General features: G+C 44.2%; 1 protein-coding gene across 2 annotated transcripts in view; it reads right to left on the bottom strand.

Annotated features, from left to right (window-relative positions):
* The window catches only part of SHMT1 (serine hydroxymethyltransferase 1), a 42,987-nt gene that overhangs the window by 15,701 nt on the left and 13,556 nt on the right, over positions 1-13,730 (bottom strand). For both annotated transcript variants that reach the window (XM_077449435.1, XM_077449436.1), the window contains exons 3-4: positions 10,983-11,128; positions 2,172-2,287 (exon numbers count right to left, since the gene is read on the bottom strand). In XM_077449435.1, coding sequence (XP_077305561.1) covers positions 2,172-2,287; positions 10,983-11,128 — 262 coding nt within the window. The remainder of the gene's footprint in view (positions 1-2,171; positions 2,288-10,982; positions 11,129-13,730) is intronic.

Raw genomic sequence — 13,730 nt, 5'->3', positions numbered from 1 at the left:
GGATCCTGACACGCTTGACAAACAGGCTGCACTGGCGGACACAGGCAGGCTGCACTGGCGGACACAGGCAGGCTGCACTGTTGGGCAAGGATAAAGTTCTTGTTATTTATTTTTATAACTTAATTCTGCATAAAACATTTAAGTGTCATTTCATGGAGATAATTTATGATGGCATGTTTAGGGACAGGGCAACTGGTGGCAAGCAACTCTTGAGGCCTGGCTAGTAGCTCAGGACTTGAAATTTTGAGCCTTGCCATAGATGATTCATTTTTTTCGTTCAACCGGAGATTGAACAAAAAAAAGAAAAACATAAAAAAAGAAAAAGGATAAGAAAGAGATTCTCCTATTCACACGTTTGAGATAAATGGGGAAATCACTCTGGCTGAGCTATTGTGATCTGACAGCAGAGAGACTTTTCCACTGTCAGAATACATAGATTAGCGATGTCGGCAGCACTGATCAAATGGCATTTGACAGGCCGGTCATACAAAAGTCAATCGGTAGATCGACTTCCACTGTCCCTTTACAATTCAGGGGTGCTCAACCTGTGGCTCTCCAGCTGTTGCGGAACTACAAGTCCCATAAGGCATAGCAAGACTCCGACAGCCACAAGCATGACACCCAGAGGCAGAGGCATGATGGCACTTGTAGTTTTGCAACAGCTGGAGAGCCACAGGTTGAGCACCCCTGCTTTACATGGATTGAAATCCAGCTGGTCCCAGATAAAGGCTGGCCATAGATGGATCGTTTTGTTTTTTCTTCCATAAAAGCAAATGGATTTGGGAATTTGATTAGTGGCTGCAGCGCTGATCAGTGCATTTTGACAGCTGAGGAGTCCCCGTGCTGCAGCCACTAATTACATCAAAAATATCCAACATTCCTGTCTGATAGAAGTTCACTATTAGATCAACTTCTGTCAAGTGGGAATGGTAAAAAATTGATCGAAGTCGAAAATTTGACCGGTCCCCAGGAACTTGCCGAATTTAGATCCATCTATGGTCAGCTTAACCCATGGCTCTAAATATGGCCATACACAATTTTTATATTCAGCCTGCTGGCAAGTGAGGTGGATAGAAAAATACACTCACAACCCCCCCCCCCCACCCAAGACATTGTATTCTGGCAGTGGGATATACCACTGTCAGAATAAACTGATCAGCAGCTGCAGATCGAAAAAGTGTTCCAGCATGTCCCTTCAACAGAAGTCAAGCAAATGATCGATGTCTGCATAATGGGGATGGCCACAGACGGATCATGCCAAAAGTTCCCTGCCGAACTGTCAGATTTTTGATCATTGCATGGCCAGCTTATAGTGGAAAATTTCTAACAGATATTTAATGCAGAAGAGAGATACAATATTTATTTTGCATTAAAGTTCCCTACCTGACGGTATGCACGTGCAGCTTAGTGTATAATTTGCACAATACCAAAATGAATGAACTTCCATGCATGCGCAGGAGTGACGTCACCTCAGCCTGGCCACTGAAAATCTGTACCCAGACGCCATCCGCCCAAAGCAACCGGTGGAGAGCTCCAGGACACCACAGCACATGTGAAAGAGTTCCAAACAATGAGTTGTATGCGGCAATTTTTCCCCAAAATGTCATAACCAAACAGATCTAAACAAAATGTATGGCCAATTACCATTTCACTATCCAAAAAGACTTCCTCAGTGATCAAAAAGAGCACTCCAATTGGGCAGCAATTATGTGAGGGGGAGTCAGAGCCAAGTGGAACTTAGCCTGGGTCCACACTTGTCATGCGACTTAAGAGTTCAAAGTCGCTCCCCATTAACTGCAATGGAACTGTTCTAATCGGTGCGACTCAAGTCTCACCAACTTAGAAAAAGGTTCCTGCACTGCTGTTGGTGTGACTTCAATATGACTTGCATTGACTTCTGTTAAAATACTCATATGCAACCGGAGATGAAGTCACGCAGGGATGTTGGATTGAAAGTCGCAGCAGCACGAACCCAGGCTAAATCAGAAAAGAGCACCAGGTTTCCGCTTGATGGTAAGTTTAGTATTTGAGTTTGAGTACAGGTTCACTTTAAAGTAAGATGAGTAACCAAATATTTTTCCGATTGTCACGTTCTGAAAACTCTGACTTCATAATCTATGTCAAAACTGTTAATAGGTTATATTTCGGAATCTATAGAAGGTTTTTCCTACCTGAATATGGCTGCACATTGACACCCCATTTCTGTGGGTCCAGATTATAAACCTCCAGAGCCCTTTTTTGACACAGCCTCTCCAGCTCATCCACATGCTCTGTCCCACCATAGTACCTGTTGTCACAAGGAGACATTTCATAAGATTAAGAAAATAAATATGAGACAACAGCAGAATACAGACATGGAGGGAACTCATTTTGGCATGTTGGTGAAGAGTGCCGGAGCAAGACAAGAATCTGTAAAATGTCCTATTGCTGTGTGTTATGACTGTTCCTTTTGCACAGCCGTGCATTTAAGAAAAACGTGAAATCCAGCTATATTATTCAATTCAAAGTCCCTTTTTCTGGGCCCCATCTCCTTGTCAAAAATGCCTGCTAAAATTAGGTGCAAAATTTACCTGTAAAGCAGGGAAATGCAATTAGCGGACCTCCAGCTGTTGCAAAACTAAAAGTCCCATCATGCCTCTGGGTGTCATGCTTGTGGCTGTCAGAATCTTGCTATGCTTCATGAGACTTGTAGTTCTGCAACAGCTGGAGGTCCGCTAATTGCATATCCCTGCAGCAAAGTTAACAGTTATAAAAGCGCCAGTAACATTAGCTGTAGAATGATTTTTGCAGCATTTTTTAACAAAAACTTGACTCCCACAAAAGCTTATAGCTCAAAAACGCTGACAAACACAGAATAGCTGCGTTTTTTGCTTTTATCAGATTTAGAGCATTTATCCAGCTAAAAACTCCTCTTAAAACCCACTAGTTCAATTTTTTGTTTTTCCAGCTAGAAAATGCCCCTGCCATAAAATGCCGATAGCCTATGTGTGCACAGACACATAGGATAACATGCTGGGGAGTTTATTGACTGCAAAAAAAGAAAATGTCTGAAGCCAAAAACAGCAACTGTAAAAACATCCAGGGTGCGTGAGGCCTTATGCCGTGTACACACGGCCGGACTCTGACAGCAAAGGTCCAACGGAACGAACCCAGACAATTCGACCGTGTGTGGGCTTCATCAGACCTTTGCTGTCGAAAAATCAGACGGACTTTAGATTTAGAACATTTCAAATTTTTCCGACGGACTCGAGTCCGGTGGAAAAATCCATTTGTCTGTATGCAAGTCCGACGGACAAAAACCAACGCTAGGGCAGCTATTGGCTATGAACTTCCCTATTCTAGTCCGGTCGTACGTCATCACGTTAAAATCTGTCGGACTTTGGTGTGATTGTGTGTGGCCAAGTCCGTTTGTTCGGAAAGTCCGTCAGAACTCTGCTGGAAAGTCCGTCGGACCTAATCTGCCATAAAGTCCGGTCGTGTGTACATGGCATTAGGGTTATACTCTCCTTATCCACATCTTCCGCATCGCTGTCTCCATCCTTTCCAGTGAAATTTCTGGGGAACGCAAAGCTGGCGTAATCTTGGAAGAAGAGGACACTCCAGTCATCTGCAGGCTGGGATTCTCAGATTTGGGATGCTCTGTATTCCCCAGAACTCACAGGAAGGAGTGAGATGTCATCCTCAACCCAACGCTGCAGACAGAAGACAGGGTAAGGCAAATATAAAATCAATTTTTTTTTCTTTACAGATAATTTTTACAGGGGGACAGGGCATTGACATTATAAAGGACAATTTAATGCAAGGTCCCCATTAAGGCTACTTTCCCACTGAGGCGCTTTACAAGCGTTTTAGCGCTAAAAATAGCACCTGCAAAGTACCTCTCATGTCACTTCATTGTCAAAGCCCGAGTACTTTCACACTGGAGCGGTGCGCTTGCGGGATGTTAAAAGAAAAAAAAAAGTTCTGCAAGCAGCATCTTTGGGGCGGTTTAGGAGCAGTGTATACATTTATTTTATTTCAGGTACTTATATAGCGCTGTCAATTTACGCAGCGCTTTACATATACATTGTACATTCACATCAGTCCCTACCCTCAAGGAGCTTACAATCTAAGGTCCCTAACTCCCATTCATACAGGATCCAATTAACCTACCTGCATGTCTTTGGAGTGTGGGAGGAAACCGGAGTACCCGGAGGAAACCCACACAGACACAGGGAGAACATGCAAACTCCAGGCAGGTAGTGTCGTGGTTGGGATTCGAACCAGCGACCCTTCTTACTGCTAGGTGAAAGTGCTATCCACTACACCACTGTGCCGCCCCGCATCTCTCCTAAAGCGCCCCTGCCCACCGAAATCAATGAGCAGTGCCACCGAAGCACCTGCAAAGCAATTCGGCAGTGGCACTTTGCGGGAACTTTTAACCCCTTCACCAGCCGCGGGGGTTAAAAGTGCCGCTAAAACGATGCTAAAAATAGCGGCGCTTTGCCGCCGACGCCCCCCCACCCCAGTGTGAAAGTGTCCTAAACTGTATTCTACTTATAGTCCAATTGCACTTTGTTAGTACAGTCCAGACACATTAATTGTACAATAAAAAGGTATACAGGAAATGTTTTAAATTGCCCCCCCAGAGGCAGTACAAAACCTCAGCTAACGCTGCAGAGAGGAGTCCTGTAGAGAGTCAGAACTAAAGCTCTTCAATCAGCAGGGAGCATGATCTTTGCTGACTGAAGGGCTCCAATTCTGAATTGGCAGGAGGCATGTCAGTCCCCTGCAGAGAGAATGCAGCTGCCACACAAAAAAAAAAAAGAAGAGGGAAAAAAAAAAAAAAAAGTGGTCATCCCTGCAGGGTATGCCAGGTTGAGGTTTTCTACTGCTTCTGGGAATCAATTAAAAACAGTTACACATGAAAGCCATTTATTATATAGCCTTTCACTGTACCTTTAAAGCGTAAATCCACTTTTTTTTTCCCCTCAACAAAACATTCCCCTCTGGGTGATCTATGTACATTACAGGGATATTAAACTTTGTTGCAGATTCCTACCTTTTCTTAAGAAATCCCTGTGTGTTTGTCTGTGTCAATGTTGGAAAGGGAAGCTAATGGGAGTGGTTTCATAATTATCTATCAGCTGCTGCACCTTCAGGGCACTAATGAGGAAAGCTGCTGGGCCTGCATCTCTTTAGATGTGATTTTCTATTAGGAGCGTCTCCCCAAAAATTTATTTTTGTTCCAGGGGATGCCTGAAATCTGACTACAATATAATTTGTTTTGCAATTGTATATGCTATAATTTTTTTTGTTATTTGCTATTTCCCCCCCCCCCCACAAAAGTGGAGTTACCCTTTAAAGCTGAACTCCAGGTCAGCAAATATTGTCTAAATACATTTTTTCATGTGTATCCCCCCCCCCTTGAATCTTGGTGTGCTTTGTGTATTTCTTCCAGATCTGTGCAGTAATACAGTGTGAGACTTTCCCTCTGTGTAGGAGCTTCCTGTAACAAAGACCGCTCACTGCTGCTCTCTCCTTGTGCAGAGTGACTGGTCTCGTCTCCACCCCCTCCTGTAGATTTCTGCAAGCAGCCTGTAGTAGGTGGAGCTGCTGGACCCTTCCCACTCTTTCTGTACAGGCCATGTACAGCACAGTGATGATGTCACTGCTAATTTTACAAGGTAATATCTGGGTTGTTAACCACTTGCCGACCGCCGCACGCCGATGTATGTCGGCAGAATGGCACGGGCAGGCATAAGGGCTTACATGTACGTCCTTGCCTGCCCGCCGGTCGGGGGCCCGATCGGGCCCCCGCCCGGTGCCTGCGGCGGTCGGTATTCGTTCGGGAGCGATCCCGGACGAGGGGACAGCCATTCATTCATGGCCACCCCCTCTCGATCGCTCCCGGCGAATGAAAATGTCCGGTGACATCACTTCCTCTCCTGTAATGTAAACACAGGAGAGGAAGTGATGTATTCTCTCCTCCGTGTCGGTAGTTTTCATTCCGGCACCGAGGAGAGAGGTTCGGTGAGTTGCACCAACACACCCCACATACAGTAGAACATGCCAGGCACACTCACACCCCCCCTTTACCCCCGATCACCCCCCAATTACCCCTGCCCCCCCAGTCACAGTGACACCAATTGCTTTTTTTATTTTTTTTTGCATTGGTGTCATTTGTGACTGTAGTAACTGTTAGGGCAGTTAGGGTTAGCCCCCTTTAGTTCTAATGTGCCCCCCTAACCCCCCCAATAAAGGTTTAACCCCGTGATCACCCCCCGTCGCCAGTGTCACTAAGGCTGGGTTCACATTGCAGCGGTTTATGAGAACGAATGTGATTCGCACCGCACTGCAGTGCAAATCACATCCGATCTCTGTGCGATTCGAGTTCAGCCATACAGATAGTATGGCTGAATTCGTGTCGCACCCGCCGCAAACTCGCACGGGACCCTTTTTTTGGTCCGCAGCAGAATCGGATCGCATGGGTGTTCACACCATGCGATCCGAGTTTGCAGATCGCACTGCGATATGCGAACTGATCTGGGGGTGTCATTAACATTTCACTGACACTCCCAGCAGTTCGCATAGGGCAGTGTGAACTGCCGCCGGGAGGCATGCGATGCGGGAACCCGCCGCGCATTCGTGGCGTTCCCACATCGCTCCAGTGTGAACCCAGCCTAATAAGCGATCGTTTTTCTGATCACTGTATTAGTGTCACAGGTGACGCTTGTTAGGCAGGTAGGTATTTAGGTTCGCCGCAGCTTTTTATAGCGCCAGGGACCCCCATATACTACCGCATAAAGCCCCCTGATTGCCCCCTAGTTAACCCTTTCATCAGTGATCACCATATAACGGTTACAGGTGACGCTGGTTGGTTAGTTATTTTTTTTATAGTTTCAGGGCACCCGCCATTTATTACCTAGTCTCACTAGTGTACCCCTAAATTTAGGGGTGTCTACTTTCCAAAATGGGGTCATTTGGGGGGGGGGGTTTGTGCCATCTTGGCATTTTATGGCCTTCAAAACTGTAACGCCCTTAGAAAGCCTGAAGGCGGTGATTGGTTTTCGGGGCCCCGTACGCGGCTAGGCTCCCAAAAAGTCCCACATATGTGGTATCCCCGTACTCAGGAGAAGCAGCAGAATTTATTTTGGGGTGTCATTTCACATATGCCCATGGCATGCATGAGCAATATATCATTTAGTGACAACTTTGTGGAAAAAAAAAAAAAAAAAAAAAAAAAAAAAAAAAGTTTGTAATTTTCCTGCAACTTGTGGCAAAATATAAAATATTCCATGGACTCAACATGCCTCTCAGCAAATAGCTTGGGGTGTCTACTTTCTAAAATGGGGTCATTTGTGGGGGTTTTGTGCCATCTTGGCATTTTATGGCCTTCAAAACTGTAATAGGTAGTGAGGAGTGAAGTCAAATATTTACGCCCTTAGAAAACCTGAAGGCGGTTCTTGGCTTTCGGGGCCCCGTACGCGGCTAGGCTCCCAAAAAATCCCACACGTGTGGTATCCCCGTACTCAGGAGAAGCAGCCGAATTTATTTTGGGGTGTCATTTCACATATTCCCATAGCATGTGTGAGCAATATATCATTTAGTGACAACTTTGTGTAAAAAAAAAAAAAAATATTTTTTTTTTGTCATTATTCAATCGCTTGAGGCAAAAAAATAAAATATTCAATGGGCTCAACATGCCTCTTATCAATTTCCTTAGGGTGTCTACTTTCCAAAATGGGGTCATTTGGGGGGGTTTTGTACTGCCCTGCCATTTTAGCACCTCAAGAAATGAGATAGGCAGTCGTAAACTAAAAGCTGCGTAAATTCCAGAAAACGTACCTTAGTTTGTAGATGTGACAACTTTTGCGCAAACCAATAAATATACAATTATTGACTTTTTTTTTTACCAAAGACATGTGGCTGAATACATTTTGGCCTAAATGTATGACTAAAATTGAGTTTATTGGATTTTTCTAATAACAAAAAGTAGAAAATATCATTTTTTTTCAAAATTTGCGGTCTTTTTACGTTTATATCGCAAAAAATAAAAATCGCAGAGGCAATCAAATACCATCAAAAGAAAGCTCTATTTGTGGGAAGAAAAGGACGCAAATTTTGTTTGGGTACAACATTGCATGACCGCGCAATTACCAGTTAAAGCAGCGCAGTGCCAAATTGTAAAAAGACCTCTGGTCATTTACCAGCAAAATGGTCCGGTCTGAAGGTGGTTAAAGCGGTAGTTAAAATGGAAGTAAACCCTTCCAAACAACTTTGACCTACAGGTAAGCCTAGATTAAGGCTTACCTGTAGGTCCAAGTAATATCTCCTAAACCTATATGGTTTAGGAGATATTTGCCCGAAAATGGGCACCGCTGTCTACGGCGCATGCGCCGTAGACAGCGGCGCGCAGGCGCACTAAATGCGGCAAGTCCAAGAATGGATTTGCCAAATTTGTCTACTCCCGTGCGCATGCGCGGGAGTGACGTCATCGCGGCTCCGGCGAATGGCAGCGTCGGAGCTCCGAGACGCGACTCCCGTGCGCATGCGCGGGAGTGACGTCATCGCGGCTTCTCCGCTGTCATTCGTCGGAGCTGCGAGAGACGCCACAACCAAGATGGATGCGGCGGACTACAGGTGACAGCGGCGACTTCGCTGGCTCCTGTGTCAGGTAAGTGACACATAATGAGCTACTATGCGATGCATAGTAGTCCATTATGCTTTACCTTTGCAGGGAAAAAAAGAGGAAGTAAACCCATCAGGGTTTACTTCCTCTTTAAGTCCACGGGAAAAAAAATAAATAAATAAAACTTCCCCCTGCAAGGTAATGACATAATGTGTTTGTATTCACTGCATACTAGCACATTATGAATGTCACTGCTCACAGGGCTTCTAACTTCAACTGGCTATCCTTGCGGGTTCCAGGCGTTTAAATGGCCAAGCCATGCCGTCACTCCCACACGTGCACAGAAGTCACAGTCGCAGCACAGTTCTCCAGATTGACAGTACACTCTGTACGCCTTCAATTCAGAGCGCTGTGCGCATGTGCCAGTTGCGTCACCGGCTGCAGGAATAGAGAATGTCATAAATGGTGCAAGTTTATGAGATATTCATTGTTCCTACAGGTACGTTTTATTATAATGCTTACCTATAGGTACAAGTGGCCTTGCAGCGTTTACTAACGCTTCAAATGCATTTGGCGCACACAAAGTGGATTTTTATCCTTTATGGCTGTTGAGAAATCTATTTTAAAGAGGAAGTAAACCCTGATGAGTTTACTTCCTCTTTCATTCCCTGCAAAGGCAAAGCATAATGGACTACTATGCATCGCATAGTAGCCCATTATGTGTCACTTACCTGACACAGGAGCCAGCGAAGTCGCCGCTGTCCCCTGTAGTCCGCCGCATCCATCTTGTTGGTGGGGTCTCGCAGCTCCGCCGCTGTCATTCGGCGAAGCCGCGATGACGTCACTCCCGCGCATGCGCACGGGAGCCGACACGCGCGGCAGCTCCGTCGCTGAGAATGCCGCGCTCCGCTGTCTACGGCACATGCGCCGTAGACAGCGGTGCCCGTTTTCGGCAAATATCTCCTAAACCATATAGGTTTAGGAGATATTGCTTGGACCTACAGGTAAGCCTTAATCTAGGCTTACCTGTAGGTCAAAGTGGTTTGTAAGGGTTTACAACCACTTTAAATGCCTTATGGAGGAGCACAGAATAGGCTACTCTTATGCATCTGGAGGATTGGCTCCATGTGTGTTTGTATCTGCCTGGAGCCTTATACCTTAGCAGTTTGCACCATTACTTTGTTGCATATATTTGTGTACTTATTTACTATGCATAGCCTAAGCCAGCAATTCCTATATCATTGCCATATACAAATATATAGATATAATCTATGTTCTTTACCTTCCAGACCACAGCCATGACACAATATACTTTAGGCTTTTTTTTATGCATCGGTTTACTGCAGTGTTTCTCAACTCCAGTCCCCAAGGCACCCTAACAGGTCATGTTTTCAGGCTTTCCTTCAGACTAATTGGCTGTAGTAATTACTAAGGTGGTGAAACTGATCAAATCACCTGTGCAAAGTAATGGAAAGAATGAAAACATGACCTGTTGGGGCGCCTTGAGGACTGGAGTTGAGAAACACTGATTTACTCTGACCATCCTTCCCAGGACTACCCTTGGAGATGCATGGAGGCAACTTTATTCCCTAGTCACGTTAAGGGTTACTATCTACATAACAGCTGGGTCCAAAAGGACGCATATTATCAAAACTCCTTTTCTCTGTAGGATTGAATCTTCTACACCAATCTTCTAGCATAATGACAATACTTTAAAAATGGGACAAACAGAATATCTCGGACTTTGTTTTTAAGTAACATGGGATTCTGATCTATCTCAGCTTGACTAAGTCTGTGATGCAACAATGTATAAAATTTAAATTTATGAGAAATGCATATGTTGGTTGATCAATATATTTATATTGTAGATAAATGATACCAGTTACATCCCTGAAAAAGGAGTTAATCATTCTCTGAAACGTGTCGGGTGGCGGAAATCTCCCGGCACCTTTATCCTCACGCATATTTGGTGTAACATTAGTTATGCATACCATGTTATACACTGCATAGTGTTTCTTTAATTTAGTGATGCAACAATAAAAACAAAACAAAAAAAACCTTGCTTTTACAAATTTATGTCCGATATACTATATGACTTCAGTGTCTTAAAAGTACCACCAATAGGGGGTCTTCTTCTATATTCTATATTTTAATGAAGGTTTATATGCCCAGAGTTAAGCTTTAACCATTAATCTTTTTTGCTGTACCACTGTACCCTGTTAATATGCTACATCTACAATATCATAAGTTGATTAGGAGCCGTTTACAGGTCAACAAAGGCTAACTGGGTAACAGAACACCTATCAGAAAACCGATTGCAGCTTCCAACCATTCATTTCAGCATGAAAACAGTGAATTTGCCCCTTCTCACCTCTGTCCTGGGTAACCCTCTGAATACTTGTTGTTCATGCAGGAGCCAAGAGCCTGCAAGACTGCGCAGCTGGCAAAATTCTCAGAGGCGATCAGTTCCAGGCCATAGCGCTGTCTGTGCTTCTCTTTACGGATAATTTCGTACACCTTGGAAGAAAACCAGAGAGACGGAGACTAATAAAGGGAATATTACCGACTTCTTGCAGGCTGTGCAGTTTAGGAAGCAATCTCTCTTCTTTTAGCTTAGGAGAACCCCAAAACCTGGCCTGCTGGGAGCAGTCTGGTGTATGCAGAGTGGTGCAGCACTGGGGTTTGGAGACTAATTTCCTCATGGAAAATGATATCTTATGGATCTTTTATTCTCTCTCCTGTATATAATGGTTCCCCGTCAAAGGTAAAAACTTACTGGCAGGTAAAATATGTTTCTGCCTAGGCGCATGCAGATATGTGACTGCAGGACATCAGACTGCAATGGTGTGCATGGCTCAATGTTCCTTGTAAAGAATATATTTTTTTTAAACTGCTGTTTTATAGTTAGATCCTCTAATGCCTCGTGCACACGATTGGACTTTCCGACAACTAAACCATGGAATTTTTGTTCAAAGGTTGTTGGCTCCAACTTGTCTTGTATACACACGGTCACACAAATGTTGGCCAACAATTATGAACGTCGTGACGTACGACGAGCCGAGAAAAAGGAAGTTCAATAGTCATCTCCATTACGAATGCTAGTTTTACAAGACCGAGAGCTTCCGGCTCATCCTTGATTCCGAGCATGTGTGCTTGTACTTTGGACTTTTGTCCGACAGACTTGTGTACACACGATCAGAAGTTCCGACAACACACATCTGTTGGCGGGAAAATTTGAGAGCATGCTAGCCAACATTTGTTGCCAGAGAGTCCGAAAACAAATGTCCGATGGAGCATATACATGGTCGGACTTAACGCCAACAATCTCACATCCAACATTTCCCATCGGAAACTCCAATCGTGTGTACGCGGCATAACACACGTAAGGTTTTCAAGCCCTTTTCCCAACCCGGAGGTACAGAAAACCCAGGTGTCTCATGCTGTGTGCCCATGAGTATCTGAGAAATCTGACAGGTCCTCTTAAAGAAAACCTAGCCCACCAAAATGCCTGTGAAAGACACACAAGGGTTCTGAATAGATATTTCATCTACATTACACCATCGTTAAAATCTCAGCCCTTGCTTATTCCTGTGACAATCCCAGCTCATGCAGGTCATCAGGCAGGCTGAGAGTACAGAAATGTAATGAGAAGGATTTATTAAGACAGGTATACATATTATAAATTACTATTTAAATCCTTGTGTAGATTGCTGTGCCTCAGAAAAGCGATCTGTGATTACATATGATGCCTCCTCACCACCCATTTTAACCCCTTAAATGACACACCAACACACCGCAACTGGGCGCTTTGCACAAGGCTGTGGGGCGTTTGCTGTTTTTCCACTATTAGCTTAAATTGGTCGCATTCAGCGGCAGCACTGCTCTCTGAACATGACAGGAGTGACTGCTTTTGCGCAGCACAAAGCATTGCGTCCAAAGCATGTGAACACCCAAATTTGCTGCTCTTACCGCTTAAGGGGTGCTAAAAAAAGAATTAAAAAAATAAAAAATAAAAAATTACAAAGGAAACGCATCTCAACCACACGTTTTTAACATACACTAAGTCCTTATATAAAATCCCACCATTGCTACTAGCCTGTAAAAACATCTTAAAGTAAACCTTTGCAGCGGAAGACTGAAGACAAGGAAGGAAGGGGGCAAAAAAAAAATGGAAGGGAAAAACAAAAAAGTAGGTAGTGAAGGGGACAGTGAAAAGTAGGAAGGTGTTGAAGAGCAAGCCAAGCTAGGTGAGTTATTCCCAAAATGCATCTGCCTGCACTTGAGTAAAGGAAGCTAATGAGGTCTATGAGCGTCAGATTTATTTTTCACGGAGAGGATCAGATCTTCCATTTGTTGGAGTTTTTCTACTTTTGTTACAAGATACCTTCCTCCAACACAAGAGAATACAGGATTTAGTAGAACGTAGAAGATGTTTAAGGACTGCTTTTTGTCAAGTTATGATGGATATAGAGTTATTCTGTAGAAAGAAGGAAAGATGGGTTTAGATCAGTGGTTGTCAAGAGGACTATCAGGAGCCACAGAACTAATAGAGGAAATGAGGGTCAGAGAGTGTGGACAGGATACATTTTTGGCTGGGGACATGCTGCAGAAGACCATATGAAATTGGGAACATGTTATATGAGGCTAGTAGAAATCAATGCTATTATCCTAATCAATAAATCAATATTCCCACTACAGACTGCTGAGGTCCAGGGGCCGCAGCTTGGGTATTAGGGGTCTAAAGCAGCCATTCTCAACCAGGGTTCCCGTGGAACCCTGGGGTTCCTTCAGAGGTTGTTAGGGGTTCCTTGAGCTGTGGCTTATGGCCACCTATTTGATGATGCCTACAGAGTTTAAGGTTCAGCACCACTTAGCAAAGCCAACAGCATGGCACCAAATATCTTTTTAGCGGTCTTTAAGGGTGGCATTCTAAACACCACTTTAAGGGGGGGTCATTCTCCCTATTGACCACCAATATAAGGGGCATTGTTCTTATTGAACCCTGATGATATGGTTTTAGTAAGGGTTTCTCGAGACATGAAAATAGTTTTTGGGGTTCCTCTAGGGTTAAAAAGTTGAGAAAGCCTGGTCTAGAGGAATAGAGTAGTCTGAATTGTGA

This window comes from Lithobates pipiens, unplaced genomic scaffold, assembly GCF_037356315.1.
Source record: "Lithobates pipiens isolate NorthernLeopardFrog02 unplaced genomic scaffold, aLitPip1_a1.2 Scaffold_22, whole genome shotgun sequence".
NCBI lineage: Eukaryota > Metazoa > Chordata > Amphibia > Anura > Ranidae > Lithobates > Lithobates pipiens.
The sequence above is the reverse complement of the archived record's forward strand: the minus strand, read 5'-3'. Positions and strand labels throughout refer to the sequence as shown.